Here is a 20,689-nt window from a genome sequence, read left to right as displayed (position 1 = left end):
CTCACTTTCTAATGAGGGTGAATCTTAAGTTTTTATTGAGAATACTTTAACGATTCAACAACCTTTTAAATCTTATCTATGTCCAATTTTATAATTAAAATTCGTTGAATTTACTTTTAAAATTATTTTATTTTTATGAACAGATGTAATTGATCAATGATTCTAGTTATTGTAATAGTTCTTCTCCATTCCCTAATAAGAATCACATTTTATCGTTTCGGTCCATTCCATTAAAAGTTACATTTCATAAATGGTAAGTGGTCCTACATTCTATTACCTCACTTCACTCGCATTCTATTATAAAACCAATTTTTAAAAATGGGATCTATATTTCCGTCTTTGAAAATTTGTCACATTTCATTTTCTGCATTCGTTTTGAAAATAATAATAATAAATAGTTAAAGTGGAGAGAGAGTAAAATAAGAGAGATAATAATATAGAGAAGACTCATATTTACATTGTTCTTTTTCTTATTTTACTTTTTCTATACTTTAACTATTTATCATTGTTTTTCTAAAATAAGTGCAGAAAATGAAATGTAATAAAATTTCGGGGATGGAGAGAGTATTATTTATATTTTTCAAAATTTATGTCCTACACTTTTATTATGGGACGAATATACTAAAGTAAACTGAGAATCATGATAATATAATGGGAAAGCCAAGAGATATGGTGGATTGATATGTTCCATGTCTATAAATCAAACAAAGAATAGTTACTGGGTCACGGTAAAGTAAAAGAGTACTCAAATAGAAAAATTGGAGTTTGGTCCCTGCAATCTCAACAAATTGCATGTTCAGATTAATTAAAACATTAACATTCCCAGAAAGTTAGAAATTGCACCCCAACTCGAGTCTTCGCCGGTGGACAGTGGACTATCACCGGCTTCAGCTTCAGCTCCCGTCGCCGCCGCCGCCCTGCCTTACGGTGAGAAAATATGCATGCAAAATATGCATTATGTTTCTCTCGCTTTATTTCTCTCTGATTTCCACTAAGAATCGCAAATTCTTTGCTTTCCCTCTGGTGCTCTTTGAGCGGCATTTGGTAGAGTTATCCTCTTAATTTTGAATGTCTCGAAACAAACACTGACGAGAATTGGAACGCCTACGTATTTCTAGGGCTTGTGCAATCGGAGGATAACAGAATGTCGGAGAAAGGTGGAAAAGGGGGCAAGTCTTCTCTAAAATCACCTGGTATCGCTTGCGTCTGTGTGCGTGTGTCGGGGTGTGTGTGTCACCGCTCTCTTTTACATTGTTGCTGGTGTCTCTGTTTCTTTCATGTATGAGTGTGAATTTCAATTTCCTGCTATAGGCTTTTCGTATTGTTTTTGTTTTTTAAAAAAAACTGTTCCGTTAATTTGCTGGAAAAATGGTGTGAATTAGTGGCATTACTACTGATGTTAGTATTTTACTCAGTGAACAATGTTTTGATGCAAGTATGTGTGATGAAGTGGTTTACTATCTTTCTCTTTGCTCCTGATTTTGCCGTCTAATGCTAAATGCTTGTTATATGTTGTCAATCTTTTTTCTGGAATAGTTCGATACATGTCAAAGAAGGCATTAACTTTGTTGTTTGTAGGAAGACTTAATTTATAGCAGATAGGATGTGACTTTTTTCTCACTTCTCTAGCCTCATTGGTAAACATTTTTTGGTAGGTTTGTTTATATTTACTTCATAGCGAAGTTTTGTTTAATGACACTATGCATTTCAGTTATAGCTGCATCTGTTGGCCTGGGTTGATCTTCTAATCTTTTGAATATGCTAACATTATGATTTTAAAGAATAAGAAATTTATAAGGATATATCGAAGAATATGTATATAACATGAAAGACCTGCCAATTCCTGTTTACTTCGTCATTCGTCTCTATTTGGTTGGACTTGGGATTTTATGGCGGCAATATGTTCGATATTTTTCCTCTTATAGAAGACAAACTTGTTTGTACTTTTGCACTTATACATAAGTAACATAATTAATTGTGTGATGAAACTAGTTTATTAGATCCACTGTTTATCTTCTCATTTGTCAAATTGACAAATTTTCAATTATTTGTTGCTTACTTTTTTTGTATACATTATTATATACACTTGTATCTTCGTGTTTTTGTTCTTTCTTATTGTCCTTACAAGTTCTTTTGTGCAACACAAATCAGTTGGGAATGGTGATAGCTCAGGAAAACAGAAAAAGGGGAAAAAGGTTCAGTTTGATTCCGAAGGTTAAATTTAGAATTACTCTTTTTGCTAGTAATCTTACTCACCCTCAGTTGGAATGATAAATGCCATATCTTATATTGCTGTGCACTTGTTATATTAATCTTTTTTTGTTATTCCAAATGCTAGATATTATGGAAACTGATACACCAATATCTAATGGGAAAGCTGATACTCCGGCTGCAAAAGGTCTGGCATTGAATCCTTTTAATTACATTTCCCCTGCAACTGAGAATGATGTTGCTTTTGGAATTAGAGTTTTGATTGTTTTTATTTTGTTAATACCTACATTTTATCATGACATGGATGAAGGTGGAAAAGGTGACAAAACTGCAAATGGCTCTAAAAAACCCACAGGGAAAGGGTCAACCACGGCGGTGCGAAGACTTGATCAAGGTTAGTTATACGTATACTACAAATCTTTTTGAAATTTCTTGAATATTTATAAATTATACTTTGTGCATTTGTTCACGAGGCTGCCTTGCAATATATAAATTCGAGGCAAGACTTGACTATGCTAGTATTCACTAAATTGTAGCACTGATTTAAGCATGAACCCCATCGTTAGATCCCTTGACAATGATCATCTCAGCATGATTCCAGATTGTTGTTCCTTTTTTTTCATTCTTTGAACTGAATGATTATCTACGTATAGAGCTCCCTCCCAATTCTACATGTTTGATGGACTGTGAAGCTGCGGAAATATTGCAAAGCATCCAAGATCAGATGGTTATATTGTCTCAAGATCCTGATGTAAAACTACCAGTGTAAGTTGCAGAGGTTGAAACTTATATCATCTAGACTTTTCTTCTTACTTTTATTTGATTAAGTTGCAGAGGTTGGAACTTATATCATACAGACTTTCTTCTTACTTTTATTTGATTATGTTGAGTTGTGGATGTTTTATGCTTCCTGAAATTTGACGATGAGTGTTATCTCTTATAATAGTTCATTTGATACGGGACTGACATATGCCAAGAGAGGTGGGAACTATGCAAAGCCTGAGACCGTGAAGAAAATATTTGAGTATCCTCATCTGTAGTAACTTTCAAAAAATTTCTCAGTCATATATGTCAGAAACCATAGATACTTTCTTTTTTCCATCATTTCAAGAATTGTTTTTCGTTAACTCTAATAAGGCCACTGAAGAAGCATGGTGTTTCTGACTGTGAGGTACGTAAACCAAGACTTAGTCTTCCAATCTTATTGTCATGGAAATAATTTAATATACTTCTATAATACAGATTTGCTTGATTACCAATATTTGCCCTGAATCAGTAGATGAAGTTTTTGCCGTTGTCCCAGCTCTGAAGGTACTATAACTATTTTTTTTTGGTTAGAAAGAAAATGGGATGATTGATTTCATGACTTATCATTATTTATGTCAAAAAACGCTAGATCTCTTTTATATTTCTATAAGTGAGCATATAATTTTTATGTTCCAGAAACTCTACGATCAGTTTCTTGTATATTTCTTAAAGTCAGCATATGAACATGGAAATAAGTGTTTGTTGTATTAGTATTGTGGTTCAATATTCTAAGTCTGACTAATATGAACTAGGTTTTGAGGTCAAGTGAATTGATTCACTTTTGACAAGATAGAAGGGCGTCGTTTATAATCTTAGCTGTTTTTAACTGAGAACAGATCTGGTTGAAATTATCAAAAGTTTTATGGTTGCAGTAAGAAATCATAGTGTAAATGCTAAATGCATGGCCTATATAGATTGTGAGGTTTGTTTTGCATCTCCGGTTTATAGTGGTAGTGGTATCTATATCTAGGCATAGCTCCCAGTATGTTTGAGTGATCCTAAAAGTCTGTATGATATTGGTATATGATAAAAACCGCAACAATATCTCATTACATGTTAGTCTTTATTGGTATTACCTGCGTATCTTCATCAAATACCTTATGTTATCAAATAATTTGCAAGTGAAATTGCACTAGTTTAAATGTTGTTTGTTATTTTCAAAAATAAAGATCACAATCCAAATGACACAAGGATTAATATTTTAGAGATGAGTCATGATATTGATAGAGAATCAGAGATGATATTTCATTATATTTAGTAATCCAAGCTGAACAGACTTTGACTGATCATGTTCTTTTCCAGCCTAAGATGAGCAAGTTGAGGGATCCCCTAAGAATTGCTTTGGCCGAACTGGCAAACCTCAAGGAAGCATTGGCTAACCTTAAAAACTCGACAACATAGACTGCCAACAGAGGAGGAGAGGAGGGCTGTGGTAAGTTGTTTCTGGCTTTTCAATCGTTCTATCTTGTTTCCATGTGAATATACGGTGGTCTGTAAATGTAGGCCAGAAAATTGTGATTTTACTTACTATTGCTGTCTCTCCTCTCCGACTTTGAACTTGGCAGTAACCGTGCTACATGATATGGGGCTTGGTAGATGTACATCCCTCCGGTTTTCTGAAGTAATGAAGACAATGCGCTCCCGTGATTCTATTTCTATGTAATCAAACTAATGCTAACAAATACATTTATTTTCGTTGATCCCATGCTGCATTTAGTGAAGGCCGAATTGGCGGGATGAAGGGGTGTCGGTTTATACACTCACTAATTTTCATGTTAATGTTAAGCAGCAAAAAGTGTCGAAAAAACTATTGAAATTATGTGTAGTGTGTGGTTAATGAATGTCTGTTGATATCTTTCGAGGTTAATAGATCACTAATATGTGTGGTTGAAGATAAAAAAAGGTGCGTTAGATATCTTTCGAGGTTAATAGATTACTAATATGTTATCTAAAGTCTTACATGAAAACTTTGGTGCTGGCCTCGCATTCGCAAATATAATACTACCACCTCACGGTCTTTGAAATATAAAAACTTTTCAAACGGCAGGAGTTTTAATATAATATTAGTAAAATAAGATAGAAAAATTATTAAAGGTAAGATAAAAATAATGGAAGTGGTGATAGTAAATTATTGAGTTTGGTTTGAAAATAGAAATTTTTATTTTTTAAAGAATAGACTAAAATAAAAATATATTTTTTTTATTTTTAAAAGACAGATGATAGTTAATTAAAATTTAATAATAATTTATAAATAGTACTTATAGTATGTATTTAATTAATTTACAATTAAAACTTTTAGTCTTCCATCATAATTAATACTCCCTTCGTCCGTGAATAGAAGTCTCGTTTTTCCATTTTAGTCTGTCCGCGAATAAGAGTCCCGGTTCACTTTTACCATAAATGGTAATAGTGTGAGGCCTTGGAAGATGGACTTCTGGCAGCAATGGGTTAAGGTCTTCCCTTAATGGGTTACTGCATATCCTAATTGAACTCCTTCACATGATGTCAGACCGGAGTATAAGGGCTGCCAAGGCAACGAAATCGCCTCCTTTTCTTTTGCTGCAATGAAATAATCAAGTCGTAACTCAAGCACTAGAAAAGTTAAGTGAAATAAATAAGTAATGGGCTTGTGTCTAAGGTGAGCATTTTAATTTATGAGTAAAGTGAAAATAAACTTTAAAACATAACATGGCCCAAAAACAATACCATTATGAATTTGGGCTGAGTAAGTGATATTGGAGCGGCCAAACCCTAGTTCCATAAGTAGTACTCCCAAACCCTAATTCGGCCTATCTCTCCCAGGTTATCTCTCTCCCTCTCTCGCTCCATCTTTTCTAGCGCTTGATTTTTGATAATCACAGAATCTTACATTGTTAGGTTGATTGAATTTTCAGGTTAGTGTTCGCGAGGTAGCAGATTGCTTCATACCGGAAATGGCTCCTAAAGGTTTGCACATCTTCGCGATTTTTATTTTTTTTCTAGCTTTTGTTTCTCTAGTTTGGCATACAGCTATGATTTTCTACTGATTTGAGTACATATTTGCAAGCATGTACAATATGATGTTGATTTGAATATAAACCATAATTAGGATTTTTCTTCCTTCTGACTGTAGATTTCTGATTTGTTTTTGTTCCGATGCTCACTGAAATTGTTTTCAAAATAGTATATGGAGTATTTTACAATGGGAAATCAAAATTGTTGCTATTGTTTTCTAAGATGTGAAGAAGTTGATAGGTTTACATTAAGTTTTTAAACAAGAGCTGTTTCTGCACTAACTGCAAGATATTGTTGAGATGTTGCGAATACTTTTTATGTGAATTTTTTTTGAAAACTGTTAATTATTCTCACTCACTCAGTTCAAATTTGAACCGTAGTTTTAATTGCTTTAATCATCCGGTCCTTGTATTCTTCTCAATTTTATAACTTGAGCAATTTCTGATTTACTATATTTTGTGATTGATATGAATTATGTGAAAAGTTTTCATACGTTTGAATTCCACATTTTTTGCAGCTGATACTTCTAAGAAGGGTGATGCCAAGGCCCAGGCAGTGAAGGCCGCTAAGGCAGTAAAGTCGCCGGGCACCTTCAAGAAGAAGGCCAAGAAGATCCGCACCAAAGTTACATTCTACCGACCCAAGACATTGACGAAGGAAAGAAATCCCAAGTACCCTAGGATTTCTGCGGCCCCTCGCAACAAGCTGGACCAATACCAGATTTTGAAGTACCCGCTTACTACTGAGTCGGCGATGAAGAAGATCGAAGACAACAACACCTTGGTGTTTATTGTTGATCTTCGTGCTGACAAGAAGAAGATCAAGGCTGCTGTCAAGCAGATGTATGATATCCAGACCAAGAAGGTTAACACCCTCATCAGGTATACCATTTCAACTTTATTTTGGCTACTAGCTGTAAATGATTACATCTTATTAGCAACATTCTCTGTTCTCTATGATGCATGCAGCCTGATCTGATTTGCAACTTTGGATGGACTTATATCTCGAATATTTGTTATTTGTTGGTTTGAAGTATTGTGGCTGCAAGTAGTTAGTGAATCATGTTTCTGCCAGTCTTAATGATTTGAATGATGGTGATAAAATATGACATGATTGAATTACATTTGAATGATGGTGATAAAATACCGTTTTCGCTGCAGTTGAATCTTACAAGCTTACTCTTTTCAGGCCGGACGGTACCAAGAAGGCGTACGTGAGGTTGACCCCAGACTATGATGCGTTGGATGTTGCGAACAAAATCGGGATAATCTAAGTTGGCAGTTTGTGTAATTTTTATGTTAGTGAGACTTATTTTTCCAGCTTCTATACTTATTTTTTGTTGATTGACTTTCTATATGTGGAAATTAGTCACTACCTCATCCAATCAAGTTCAATCCTTTTTTGGTACAAGTTCATGTTAAAAAGTTTAAAGTTTTTGCCGATGCTTCTTTTTTTGTGAAATAGCATTTGTGACAATTTACTGAACTAGCTCATTCATTTTTTTACTGAACCACCAAATCGCCTATGATTATGATATTTTTTGTATTTCCTCATAATGTCATTACTCAATTTTGTTTTGCATTTACAAAAACAAAAATAATTTCCTTTTCAAATATAAGACATTGATGTGTAATTTTAGGTCTATCAACACAAAATAATTTTGCACTCAAGTTCAATTAATTAACCCAAATATTACCACTTTACTGCAAATTTACAGCTTCGTGTGTAGTAATTTAAGGTGTCGATCCACAGGGAAGGCAAGTTTGTCTAACTCACAAACAATAAAAAACATTTAAGAAGAAGGTTTTTGAATGGAGAAAGATTTTAAAACAAAAGAGACAGAGTTTAAATTTCAAAATACACAAGAGAGACGAAAGTTACTCCAAACAATTGTAGACAACAAGACTTAAAAATTCGATTCTATTTCATAACATTCGGGATAAATAAGAACAAACTAAAGTGTAGGCACTAAACATGCTAAACACAATTGGTCAAAGAATAGCTAAACACATATTTCTAAAACCAAATTCCACAATTCTAAAAATCCTACGGAAGCGCGAGATTCAAAGAAACAGTTTCATAAAGTGCTCAACATCCATTATCAATCTGTCATCTAAACAAATCCAATTGATAATCTAAAACTACTTTGATCCATCTTATTTCAAGCTAAAGAGACATTAAAATAAGATTGCAAAACTATCACTAAAGATGCACCTAAAGAGATAGATTAATTCAAAGAGCAAGTAGAAAAAGCGAGTATGAAATAGAAACGAACATAGGATAAATCACAAAATTACATTGTCTAACACATGTTTGGAGCAACACAATATTCTTAGCCTAACATGATCAAACTAAGAACAAAGATAATGGAGATGGAAATCCTTGAAACCATGGAACTTGAAGATGATGATTTTGACTTTGGAGAATTCTTCCTTTTGCAACTTCACCAACCAAACACGTATCAATTCCACTCTAAATTCTCACCCCCTTCCTTTTCTCCAGATTCCTTCTCCCCCTTTCTCTCTCTTCGTCTACTTTTTTTATTCCCAGCCAACCGCCCAAGAAACTGCAGAGATGCAGTTAGAATTGCTCTACCCGGCCGGGTATATTTCGAAACTACAAATTCACCCGGCCGGGTGACATAAAATCACCCCTCTCTGGACTCTTCACGCCTTGAAGAAGCTACCCGGGCGGGTGTATTTGTTGGTATGAAACTCACCCGGGCGGGTGGAGCTTTGCTGCGCGAAGCACTTCCGCAGGTCGCCGGGTTCGTCGGGGCACCCAATCGGCGGAGAGCCGGCTCAGTTTGTGGTTGAGTCGTGAGGTTCGTTTCTGGAGAGGTGACTCAGCAGCTGCTGTTTGTTGTGTTAAAACACAGTGCACACCAATTGTTCGATGAAATGCCTCAACGAAAATTCTTCATTTGTCTTTTGCACAGCACACCAAATGTTCGATGGAATGTTTGAGTGAGCTCTAATAAGCTTTTTACAACCTAAAAATCGATGAAAACAATAATTTGATAAGTCATAATTACATAAAAATGTAAAGCACTAAGGGGAATAATATAGAAAATATGCTTCGCATCAGACATGCTATGTTCTTCAGCATTGAAAAGTCATCTTAAGAAATATAAGACATGCTATGTTTCTTGATTTTACGAGAACTGAAGTATAGATCGCCGTAAATTTGGAATGGTATTAACTTATTGGATACTAATATGTGATTGTTAAAAGTGTAAGATATTTTAAAAAATATTACTCCTATTTTCTCCATCCATGATTAGGAGTCTTGCATTGCTATTTCAGTTTGTTTGCAATTAAGTCTATATTCACTTTTATTATAGTCTCATCCGTTCACCATTAAATGTTTCATATTTGATCGGCATGAGTTTTAAGAAATTATTTGACTTTATGAAATAAATTGGGTAGAAAAGTTGGTGTAATGTGGAGCCTACTTTTATATATTGATTTTATAATAAAATATTAGTCGAATGAGTTAGTGGAATGTAGAATTTATTTACCAAATAAGTACTAATGTTAAAGGTGAAATGAAACATTTATTGGCGGACGGACGAAAAAGGAAACTTGGACATTTAACGGCAGACAGAACAAGTAATTGTAATTGTAAATAGGAATCATATTACAAAATTTTTTTGAGCCACTTTCGTTCATATTCCTTTAAACTCGTGTTAAATTCACCCGGTACTTTTAATTGAGTGTAATAAGTGATTGATCCATTAATGACAAACATTAGAAGCATTAGAAAATTAATAGTGATGTTCGCGAGGCTTTCGGAAGTCCCATTAGTTATGAATAGAGATAGAAACAAAACGTTTTTCCGAAGACAAATTCCAATGTCACCATCGACAAAAATAAATTAATGGAATGTTAATTCATAAGCCCACTCATCAATTATAATAAAAAGATTCTATACTTAGTTTTATCGATTTTGATCGTAGACAATCTTATAAAGAAATTGCGTATAACAATCTGTATCAATTCCACATTTGTCTAAATATAATTGTATTAAGTATTGGGTCAAATGTCATGTAAGCTCGATAAAATATTAGTATTATAAATTTATAGTAATATAAGATTACGCAAACTAAATTAATATAGTATAAGCTTAATTATGTGTGTAGATTACTTCGTCGGCGCGTTGAAGCTTCCATTTGAAAATGCAAATGTGAATGCCGTGTTGATTGTGATGTTAAGCAGCAAAAAAGTCAGCTCAAACAAAATACTAATCAATTGGCATCTCTTCAGATTTGGCGTCAACGACGACGATTTCAGTTTCATCATTCTCTTCCTCAAGGTAAAATCATGCGCAAACGTTTCTGTTCATATAAATCGGAAATAAAATTTGAACTGAAAAGATGAATTTGATCATGCAATTGTTGATTTTTGCAGTGTTTGTGATATAAGAAGACAGAGATGGGGGCGAAGATGTCGAATGCAAGTTTAGTCCGACGGAATTCACCCAACCGTGCCTCTTCTCCTCATGATACTGATACAGATGCTGAAACCACTCCTTTTTCTAGGAGATATGGTAGAATCGCTGACAATTACCGATCTATCGATCAGGTGCGTTTCATTTCGTCAAATTTGGATGCTATTTTTTTTCTGAAATTTGAGTTGGATTTGGATGATTGGACCTCGCCTGCAGTTTATTGTGTTTGATGATTTGATTGTTTGAAGGTTACGCAAGCGCTTGCTGAATCCGGTCTAGAATCCTCGAATCTGATCGTAGGCATTGACTTCACCAAAAGCAATGAATGGACGGGGAGAGATTCCTTCGACGGAAGGTGCCTTCATCACTTGAGCGACGGGATGAATCCGTACCAGCACGCCATCTCCATCATTGGAAGGACGCTCTCGCAGTTCGATGAGGATAATCTCATTCCGTGTTTTGGCTTTGGCGATGGTATGTTACCGTGCTAGCGTATTTCAATGTTAGCGATGGTGTGACAGTTGTTTATATTCGCAGTGAGTACTCATGATCGGGACGTGTTCAGCTTCTATGAGGACAGCAGGCCCTGTGATGGCTTCGAGGAGGCACTCTCTCGTTATAGAGAGATTGTTCCACATGTTCGGCTATCAGGTTCATCCACCTCTTCTTTGTCAAGTTTGTTAAAGTTTTACTTCATGTTTTCTCATGAAGAAGATGCTCTGTGACTGACTGTACAGGACCTACGTCGTTTGCCCCAATAATCGAGACTGCTATGGGGATAGTTGATCGAAATGGTGGCCAATATCATGTTCTTTTGATCATAGCTGATGGCCAAGTAATAATTATGCTTGCATCTTAATAAATTCAAATTTTCTTCTGGTTCGATGGAACTGATTTCGACTTTCTGTGGAAGGTCACAAGAAACGTAGACACGGAAGCTGGGCAGCTTAGTCCTCAGGAGCAAAAAACAGTAGATGCAATAGTGAGAGCAAGGTTGTACATTGTGCAAGTCTGGACTTAGTTTTTCAAAAGATGTTGAGGCTTTAGTTGACTCTTTACCTTTGATTTTTTGTTCATGTTGTGAAGCGAGTACCCGTTGTCCATTATCGTGGTTGGAGTTGGAGACGGGCCGTGGGATACCATGCACAAGTTTGATGACAATATCCCAGCCAGAGCCTTTGACAACATACAGGTTAGACCTTGCAAATCCAGCTCACTGAATCCATGCTCATGCTTGATCAGAAATTTACATTGGTTTCCAAATGCAGTTTGTCAATTTCACAGAAATCATGTCAAGAAATATCCCTCTACCGGAGAAGGAAACTGAGTTTGCCTTGGCTGCATTGATGGAAATCCCTTTACAATACAGAGCAACAATGGAACTCCAACTCTTGGGGTAATGCACTGTGAAGAATAGATACTATCATGTAAATGTTATTCATGTCGATTGCAATCAATTGATAGAAATGCTTCATCATATGAACAGTAGAAAAAACCAACATCTTAAAGGCCTACATTTTCTGTTGCAGCAACCAGAGAGGGCACAGCACAACTCTCCCGTTGCCACCTCCTTCGCGCAGCTTGAGGTCGAATAGTCATCTAACCTTAACTCGTTCAAGCAGCTATAGCGAAACCTTCTCAACTACCCATCCATCTCCTGTTTCCACTTCAAGCACTTTAAATGAAAGGGTGCATCCTCTCACTTTGTGCTGTTTGTTACACTTTTATACTATTTTTAGCATTAGGGTGAGTTTGCGTTTTGGTGATATTTTTTGACAATGATTCTCTAACCTTTTTCCACAGAGGTGCCCCGTCTGTTTCTACAGAAGACGAAATCTTGCACTTGGATGCGGACATCAGGTAAAGCACCAAACATAAAGATGTGAAAATTTGTAAGGTTGTCTCCTGCTAAACTCTGCGCATTCTGTGTTGTTTGTAGGTGTGCCATGACTGTGGCGAAGAGCTGAGCTGGTGTCCGATTTGTCGGACAGAGATAACAACCAGATTGAGGCTTTATGGTTAAACTCATAAAGCCAATGTTAGAACCAATGATAGCATGTGTGATTCAATAGTGATTTGAATGTGTATATTCAGCAATAGATACTGAATTATTCCTAATTTTACCTCAATTTAAAGAACATTTGCAGATGAGTAAACTATTAACTGTAAACACCATGTCTGTTAGTTTTTTCTTGTTTTTCGAGGAGAGCTGATTTCGTTTGCCATCGAGATGTTCGGTTTTGGAAGCTTTCTGAGCTATGTATTTAAGAATTAAGAGTCTGGTTAAGCTCCAGCTTCCAATTTGTGTGAAAAACTCAGTTGTATAGCAACATGAATCAAACTTCCTCTTCCATAATTTAGTTCAAAATACAAGGAAAATGAACTGTTGAAACTGAATGGTTCATGGTGAGGAAATGTTGATGAATGATTGAAGTTGTGATTTTTCAGTTTAAGGAATCTTGATATTCAAATGACATACTCAAGTTCAATGAATGTACATCTTCTTTCTTTGGAAGGTTCTGAAACTGAACATCCCAAAACAATTTATTACAATAGGTTAGGCAAGAAGACAACTTGGTTGACTCCACCTCAGTAGTGGTGGACTCATCAGTCAGAAAAAGCAGACAGTGGGTTCGATCAGTTCACACAAGCTTCAAATTTTCAATCCCATAGTTAAATTTCCTCAATAAAAAGGCCATCTCATATCTGCATTTGATGCTTCCATTCTAAACTAGAAATGTTGAGGAACAAGAGCTTGGCAATCGCCCTGACATGGATGCTGCTAGCTGCATTCCTTGTCGCTTGTTCGTGTGCAGCAGCTAGCACGAAACCTGCTGAACGCATCGTGCATCCACAAGGTATGTAACATCTCCATAAAACAGTTCTTCCTTCTGCAATATGTAGTTTGATTCCTAATTAATCTGCGTTTGAAGGGTGCCGATGCTGCTTGTTTGACTTCTCGAAGCCCCTCATCACCTGCGCCAGAGTCTGCTGCGGCGAAAGCTGCTGCTAACATCAAAACCAGAAATGCTACAAATGAAGAATGTGTTGCCATCATATGTATCTTGAAAGAATGTGATGCATTGTACTATAATTAAGAATACAGTATCAAATTGAATAAAAATCTTCAATAAATATAGTGCTATAATAGTACAGAAGCTCAATAGTCAATACTCTCACAACTCAACAATAACCATACTAACCCCAACCAATCTTCTAATCAATACATCTATAGTGATATTTATGTGCAGTATCTTATCTTTTTCTTTCGCTAACCGGGACATTACAGAAGAGGGAACCCTGAAAACCCCACTTCAAAACCTCCGAGTCACATGAAAATCACGAGAAGCGCCCAACAAGCAACTAGCAAGAATACACCCCATCTGCTGTCGGACCTAAAGCCTAGAGATTTCTCATCTGTGACACCAACAAGAAATCTGCAGTCGCCAATCGAAGGATCCAACATAGTGATCATCCCAAGCCCATCAAACTCACAGCTTCGAGGATTCTGCTTCTGCACCTGATAATAGCTGTTGAAAGCATACGATATATTCCCCTTCTCACCAATATCGTTGCAGGATCCCCCATAGCTGAGTGTCGTGCAATCTGCATAGTTACAAGCAAGCTTGAAGTGGCTTGCCACGGTGGAAAGATCCCGGTTAGGATTTGCAACACACCATCGGGAGGGAAGATACTTAACCTCTTTCGCGTTTTTCAAATATCCATTGCCAAGATTCAGTCGGTACTTGGCCTGTCCATCAAAGGAGAATATGCCCCAATGCCTCTCAAAGTTCCCGGGAAGGGTACTCTTGGCCCCCTCGTCGAGAAGACTGAAAAGATAGACGTCCATAGGCGGGACACCTGGCCTTAGAGGAGTTCCCTTATTCGACAATACATTCTTAACAAGTCCCTGGTTGAAAACCCTCGCTGCAGTGAGATTTGCCCCGGATGCACCATCTGTCGGCCAACCCACCTCTCCTATAACAATCGGCATCTGAGGATACCCTAGTTTGCTTAGGGCTGACACTAGTGTGTCGAAATTACCATCAAACGCATTGTAGTAGGTATTTGGTCCATCCACCACAGGATGCGTAGTGCCCTCGAAGAATGCATAATCTTGAGGAAAGTCAGAGTTCCCATACATGCTTAGGAAGGGATATATATTCACTATGAAAGGCGAACCATTAGAGTTGAGGAAAGAAACAATCTGCGTCATGATCTGTGTGAGCTCGGCTCGAAAGGCTCCTTGTGATGGCAGATTAGATACATAGGCATCAGCATTGCACGGGACGACCAACTTCACTGTGCCTGCAAGATTTGCTTTAGCCAGAGACTGCTGTAAATTCACCATAGTAGGCACCACATAAGATTGGAATTGACCAGAGTAACTAGTCAGGAACGGCTCGTTTCCAACTGCAACATACCTGCAACCACCCTCGAGATTCAGTAGTGTCCACAAAGATTATAGAGGTAAAGCATCAATCTTGTTAAGTTCTAAACCCCAAATCAAGTAACAGAGTACATAAAATTTATACAGTGCCACCAAATAATTCTACTTTCATCATTTGTAGCCAAATTTAGCTGCAAATGTGATATGACAAACAGCTCACAATTTGATAAACCAATCCATGCTTGAAACAAAACTACAAACACACTTGTAAAGAAGCATATTACAGCAACAAGAAACCATTATTTAAGAGTAAACTAGTCTTAGACAACATAAAATCTTTTGTGCGTTAGATAATTAAACAGAATCTTCTACCAAAAGCAGCAGCAGAGAAAGAAAGAAAGAAAGAAAGAAAGATGCAGTTTCCAATTAGGCTCCCACAAGAATCAGATAACACAATCCAATAATTTATAGTAATAGTAAGCAAATCAACATTACACAACCTAACCAAACATATTCACACTGAAAATGAAAAGAAAGCATTTTTTTTAAAAAAGGCCAAACAAAATAGTATCTTTACAAGTTAAGATACAAAACCTCAATTGGAGAAACCATCAAATGCAACACAATCACATAAACTAACAACTATCAAAGTGTGTGTGTGTGTGAGAGAGAGAGAGAAGGAGAGAGTACTTGATATCAACACCGCCTTTGACAACATATTTGGAGACATTTTGAGCAACCCACAAATCACAAGCAGAGGGAGAGGAGCTGAGGAGAGCCAGCATTTCGTTAGGGATCCCAACCATGACTTGGATCCCAGAGCCCATCAACGCCTTGAGGGAGTCTGGGTCGGCATCAAAGAGCTTCACTTTTTCAATCTTGTTGTCCTTCAAAAGATCCACCACATTCTTAGGCGAGAGGCGGTGGAGAGAAATCGTGCCCCAGTTCACCCCTATCGCCGATTCAGCCACCTCCGCCGCCGCTGACAAGCTCACCACAAGCACTAGGATTTTGCTATAAAAATGGAGTCTTTCCATTTTCACAAAATCTGGGTTACTTCACTTCACATTAAGGCAGTGGTTGGCCTCCTGAGAAGAACAGAACTGAGCAGAAGTGTATAAAGTTTGAAACTTTAAATCATACAAGCGTCAATTTCAAGATTAATTAGGGAGTTGGATTTTTTTTACCTTTTAGTAATATAGTAGTACTATTTTTTTTTTTTTTTTTAAGAACTCCTAATTTTTAATCTAACTAACACTATGTGAGAACCAAATGCAATTATGCACCTCACCAAAAATATAGAGTAATTATATTCATCACTAATTATCTGGCTTATGTTTCACTCTATAATGAGATACTACTATTATATTTTTTATATTTCATAAATTAATATTTTTGGATTAGTGGCAGAAGTGTAATGAGAAGTACTATGTTAGCAAAAATTATCTTTATAGAGTTTATGGAAAGTTCTTTATAAGCAATTTAAATTTTGTTAGAGTTGTCATAAAATAATTAAGTCAAGAAGATCATGCCAAGATTAAAATATTGATTTTTATAATAACTGTGTGATTGTATATTTGTATGCCAAAAAGGGGTGAATTGTGTTCAAATTACACAATTAATTTTTTTTAATTAAAATTTAATATTTTATATTGTTATTTAAACAGGTAAATTTCAAAATCTTATGGCCCATATTAGTTTCTTTTAGTATTATTTAAAACCTTACTTACATATTCAAGATTAGTTTTTTTTACCCTATTGTTACAAACTTACAATTCAAGAAGAGTTATCAAGAAAATGATTTTTGAGTTTATAATGACGAAAGTACCCCCATATCGGCCAACTGTTTCTCTACTTTTAGCCGATAAAGATGTCGGCTTAATTTTAATAATATTATCGCTTTGTTTATCATTTTATAAGATTATCGCTTTGTTTATTATTCTATTAGAAGAATTATTGATGTAGATTGCAGTGATTTAGGGAGTGACATGTTACAACAATCTTTTCCACCTCCACGTCTCTTCTTTTTGTCCTATTCTATTTATGCAAATTAAGGCATGTTACATTTTTAGTATTTTATGTTAAGGAGTGTAATTAAAAGCTGAAAAGCAACAAATAAAAATTGGATAAACAAAGTGATTAGTGCGTAGTTCGCTGCTATTGCTATACATGAATTATTATTGAAGTGGAGCCTACATTGAGTCGTTTCTTTAATGTGATTAAAAATGTACTTAGTATTTAATAACAATCGAGACTTTTTTCCATAAAGGTAATAATAAGATGTAATAGAAAATTTTCTTAAATAATAACAATTGACGATTTCGTTCGAATGGAAATCTTTCAGATACTGTAATAGCAAAAAGTTTGACGCAACAAAATTAATCTTAGAATTGCGTTTAACAAATTTCAAGGATCATGGATCTAATAAATTTAAACAACTTTTAAAAGTTTAGAAACGAATATACCCCTTTTTCTCGATCGACAAATGTAAAGGTAAGGGAATAGTCGAATTAATGTCCGGTTATAATTACATATTGGGGAAATTAGTACTTACACATCATTTTACCAAAAAAGGAAATATTAATATAGTATACTACTCCATTCGTTCACGATTAAGTGACATAAATTAATTTGACTAGATTTTCAAAAATATACTACTCCTAATAAAAAGTGATTTAAAAAAACTAATGAAATATGAAACCTACTTGTCTATATTAATTTACAATAAAAAAATATGAGTGAAATAAGTTAATAGAATGTTAGCTTTATTAGCAAAGTAACATAAATTAACTTGACTCGATTTTCAAAAATATACTACTAATAAAAAGTGACTTAGAAAAACTAATGAAATATGAAACCTACTTGTCTATATTAATTTAGAATAAAAAAATATGAGTGAAATAAGTTAATAGAATGATAGCTTTATTAGCACAAATACTGTAAAAAGTAAATAAGACACTTAATTATAGAGGAACGAAAAAGGAAACTTGAAACATTTAATCATGGACAGAGGGGGTACTATTTTTATGAAGAGAGGGTTCGATCTGGTATCTAGGATTAGTAATCAGAGAATTACATGGCTCAATATTGCACAAAAATAGACCACACAAGAAGCTTTTTTACTCAAAATCTCAAGGGAAGACTGAAGGACACTAAATCACAACACCAAGAAGGAAACCTCACAAGAAATATTCTAGAACTCACAACCTCTCACATATCGGACTGGATCTCCTCTGACTTTGCAAACCTGAACTTAAAGGTATAGGTGTCGACACTCTCAAGAAAACCTAGAAGGTAATCTTCGCTAGGAGATCCCAATATCAACTTAGACAAAAAATTGAATGAGCCACTTGAAAACAAAGAAAGAAAAAAGAGACTCACCTAAAGAAACACACAATTAGAGAGAAAGAGCGTGAATCGAATAATCAAGGATATCCAGGATAGGGGTGATTAATCACACCATCTCAATCAGACAGTCGAGAGGTGCGATCCGCGTGCTGGTCAATTGGACCAACTATTTGATTGGGCTCGTTAACTACAAACAAAAAATAGCGTGCTAGAATTTCAATTACTTCACATACATGCACAATACCTTAACTTGGCTTCATCAAAATAGAAGGATATGATCACAAAAACACATTTAACATAAGCCTACATTTTAAGTTTAACGAAATTTCACAAATAAACGCGTACAGCATATTGATATTCTATTCCCTAATCATATTCCACCATCTCATCTATAATCTCTTTCTCTTTTTAATCGCTTTTCACTTTCACCTTCAAATCTCCATTTTTGATTTCAAAGCACAAAGCCACATTTCTACGTTTCTTTCTTTTCTACCTTTTTCATGTCACCACCTCACCAACACTCTATTTTGTCTTATTGTCTTATTAACAATAGCAAGTCACAACAATCAAATACTAACCCTTCTTATTAATCTAAAAATGTAACAACAACAACATAGTAACATCTCATAACACTACTACTATATTGTACTAATACAATTTCACCTCTTCTCAAAATCAGGCTGATTCGTGAGTGATCGAACCCACGCCCACTTGTGGTCCCTCGTGTCCACCCGATTCTTCGCCCTCGCGACGTCCTCCACCGGAATGTACGCATAGTTCCCGTTAATCGGCCCCGACACGAACCCCGTGTACCCGGCCATCGCCCCGTGGATGGCCGAGTGCGCCACCAACGTGCAATACAAATTATCCGTCGCATTGGCCGGCACGGCCCGGACCATATAAGTCGGATCGATATACTTCACCGTAAATAGCTCCGTCCCGTGATCCCGGGCCCACCACTTCTTCAGCTCCGACTTCAGCCACCCTCCCACATCCAAGAACACCGGATTTCCCGACTCATCCTTCTCCTCCACGTGCGCCTCGTCGCTCCTCGGTATCACGTCCTGCCCGGCCCCCTCGGCCACGACGACAACCGCGTGCCCGTTCTCCTTGAGGCGGGCGCCGAGGAACTCGAGCAGCCCGCCTCTGCCTTCAAGGTAGAAGTCAGTCTCCGGGATGAGGCAGCAGTCGACGTCGCGGCTGCTGAGGGTCGCGTGGAGGGCGATGTGGCCGGTGCTCCGCCCCATCAGCTTCACCAGCCCTACGCCGTTCACCGCGCTCTCGGCCTCCGTGTGGGCCGCGCTGATCGCTTGCTGAGCCATCTCCACCGCGGTTTGGAACCCGAAGGATCGGTCTATTATACCAACGTCGTTGTCCACCGTCTTGGGGATTCCGGCCACTGCGATGTTCAGTTTCCGGCGCTGTATCTCGTTGAATATCTCAACCATGCCGCGCATCGTGCCGTCGCCACCGATGATGTACACCTGACAAAATGCATATAGTACAACATATTTATATAACTTCGATCACAAAAATTAAAAATTGTTCGCCATTTCATATACACATAAGAAAAAATTATTCTATACCTAAAAAATCATAATTTTGACAAATTTATTGTTAATCCCGCAAATCAACAAAAATGTTCGATTATATTAGTACTATAACTTTGACATTTTTTCTGAAATTTCCCAAAAATCTCAAATCCTGGGAAATTACGCATAATTAATTTGGCCGACAGAAATCATTATTTGTACAAAAATGTTCGATTTGTCACATTGTTATATATTTTAAATTACGCCATGTCAATAAATTTAAATGCACAACATGGAATTAGAGTTTTCGACATGAAACCATATAGTACTAATTGATAATTTTGCAAATAATGGAATTGACGAGAAATCGACCAATCTCGTTAATCAAAAACGTTGGTTGAAGCCAAAAAAATGTGATATATTAATTGATCATTTTTTGAAATTATAGGATTGACCAGAAATGGACCAAATTTGATAATCGAAACCTGATTGAAGGCACGATCCTGAATAGCATCGACGATACGAGCAAGGTCGAAGCCGCCTCTAGAAGTTTCTAGAACGGTGCCGCCCTTGCGGTGCCAGTCGTGGACCATCTTCGGGTTCAAGGCGACCGGGTGGCGGGAATAAAACCCGCGGTATCCGGCCTCGACCCCGAAGATGTGGCGCGCGCCGTAGAGGTCCCAGAGCCCCACGACGAGCTCCCTGATCACGGTGTTCATGCCGGGGCAGAGGCCGCCGCACGTGACGATGGCCGCGCGCACGTGCCCGGGCTCGAAGTAGACCGCCTTTCTCGGCCCGGCCCGGTGGTAGGCCAGGCGGGGCCCGGGGGGATCGGAGGGGCCGTGGAGGATGTGGCGGAGGACGACGTCGTTTGGGGCGATGTAGAATTCGGAGGAGGGGTGGAAGAAGGGGTTGGAGTCGAGGGGGTTTGGGTGGCTGCGGAGGGAGGGGAGGGCGT

At 37.0% G+C, this 20,689-nt stretch overlaps 5 protein-coding genes across 7 annotated transcripts; 3 read left to right on the top strand and 2 right to left on the bottom strand.

Annotated features, from left to right (window-relative positions):
• Positions 1-791: 791 nt before the first annotated feature.
• Positions 792-4,828, top strand: LOC125222963 (DNA-directed RNA polymerases IV and V subunit 4-like). Of its 3 annotated transcripts, none has more exons than XM_048125887.1 (11): positions 792-927; positions 1,119-1,169; positions 2,152-2,214; positions 2,339-2,398; positions 2,522-2,605; positions 2,865-2,976; positions 3,158-3,235; positions 3,349-3,382; positions 3,454-3,522; positions 4,321-4,450; positions 4,584-4,828. In XM_048125887.1, the coding sequence occupies exons 2-10, from the start codon at positions 1,145-1,147 to the stop codon at positions 4,417-4,419; spliced, it is 624 nt and encodes a 207-aa protein (XP_047981844.1). In that variant the 5' UTR covers positions 792-927; positions 1,119-1,144; the 3' UTR covers positions 4,420-4,450; positions 4,584-4,828. The 3 variants fall into 3 exon arrangements, with proteins under 3 accessions (XP_047981844.1, XP_047981837.1, XP_047981854.1); XM_048125880.1 differs by having other exon boundaries at positions 1,119-1,193; XM_048125897.1 differs by lacking the exon at positions 2,152-2,214 and having other exon boundaries at positions 1,119-1,193.
• Positions 4,829-5,800: 972 nt separating this feature from the next.
• LOC125222977 (60S ribosomal protein L23A-like) lies at positions 5,801-7,422 on the top strand. The gene is made up of 4 exons (XM_048125907.1): positions 5,801-5,820; positions 5,913-5,964; positions 6,530-6,893; positions 7,201-7,422. The coding sequence occupies exons 2-4, from the start codon at positions 5,952-5,954 to the stop codon at positions 7,283-7,285; spliced, it is 462 nt and encodes a 153-aa protein (XP_047981864.1). The 5' UTR covers positions 5,801-5,820; positions 5,913-5,951; the 3' UTR covers positions 7,286-7,422.
• Positions 7,423-10,184: 2,762 nt separating this feature from the next.
• Positions 10,185-12,954, top strand: LOC125222955 (E3 ubiquitin-protein ligase RGLG5-like). Its single transcript, XM_048125867.1, has 11 exons — positions 10,185-10,326; positions 10,422-10,595; positions 10,710-10,935; positions 10,999-11,112; positions 11,199-11,296; positions 11,375-11,454; positions 11,548-11,653; positions 11,730-11,857; positions 11,991-12,150; positions 12,265-12,321; positions 12,401-12,954. Exons 2-11 carry the CDS (start codon positions 10,446-10,448, stop codon positions 12,482-12,484), a joined length of 1,203 nt encoding a protein of 400 aa, XP_047981824.1. The 5' UTR covers positions 10,185-10,326; positions 10,422-10,445; the 3' UTR covers positions 12,485-12,954.
• A 615-nt stretch (positions 12,955-13,569) lies between these two features.
• Positions 13,570-15,992, bottom strand: LOC125222945 (glucan endo-1,3-beta-glucosidase 5). Its single transcript, XM_048125854.1, has 2 exons — positions 15,542-15,992; positions 13,570-14,885 (listed from the first exon to the last, which is right to left on the bottom strand). Exons 1-2 carry the CDS (start codon positions 15,886-15,888, stop codon positions 13,790-13,792), a joined length of 1,443 nt encoding a protein of 480 aa, XP_047981811.1. The 5' UTR covers positions 15,889-15,992; the 3' UTR covers positions 13,570-13,789.
• Positions 15,993-18,756: 2,764 nt separating this feature from the next.
• On the bottom strand, positions 18,757-20,687 carry LOC125187786 (ATP-dependent 6-phosphofructokinase 2; the record flags this gene model as incomplete). Its single annotated transcript, XM_048084424.1, has 2 exons — positions 18,757-19,683; positions 20,217-20,687. Coding segments are annotated over 2 exons (1,296 nt in total), but the record flags the coding sequence as incomplete, so codon positions are not given.
• Positions 20,688-20,689: the final 2 nt, after the last annotated feature.

This window comes from Salvia hispanica, chromosome 1 (genome assembly GCF_023119035.1).
Source record: "Salvia hispanica cultivar TCC Black 2014 chromosome 1, UniMelb_Shisp_WGS_1.0, whole genome shotgun sequence".
NCBI classification, from domain to species: domain Eukaryota; kingdom Viridiplantae; phylum Streptophyta; class Magnoliopsida; order Lamiales; family Lamiaceae; genus Salvia; species Salvia hispanica.
Note: the sequence above shows the minus strand (reverse complement) of the source record. Positions and strands in the feature narration are given on the sequence as shown.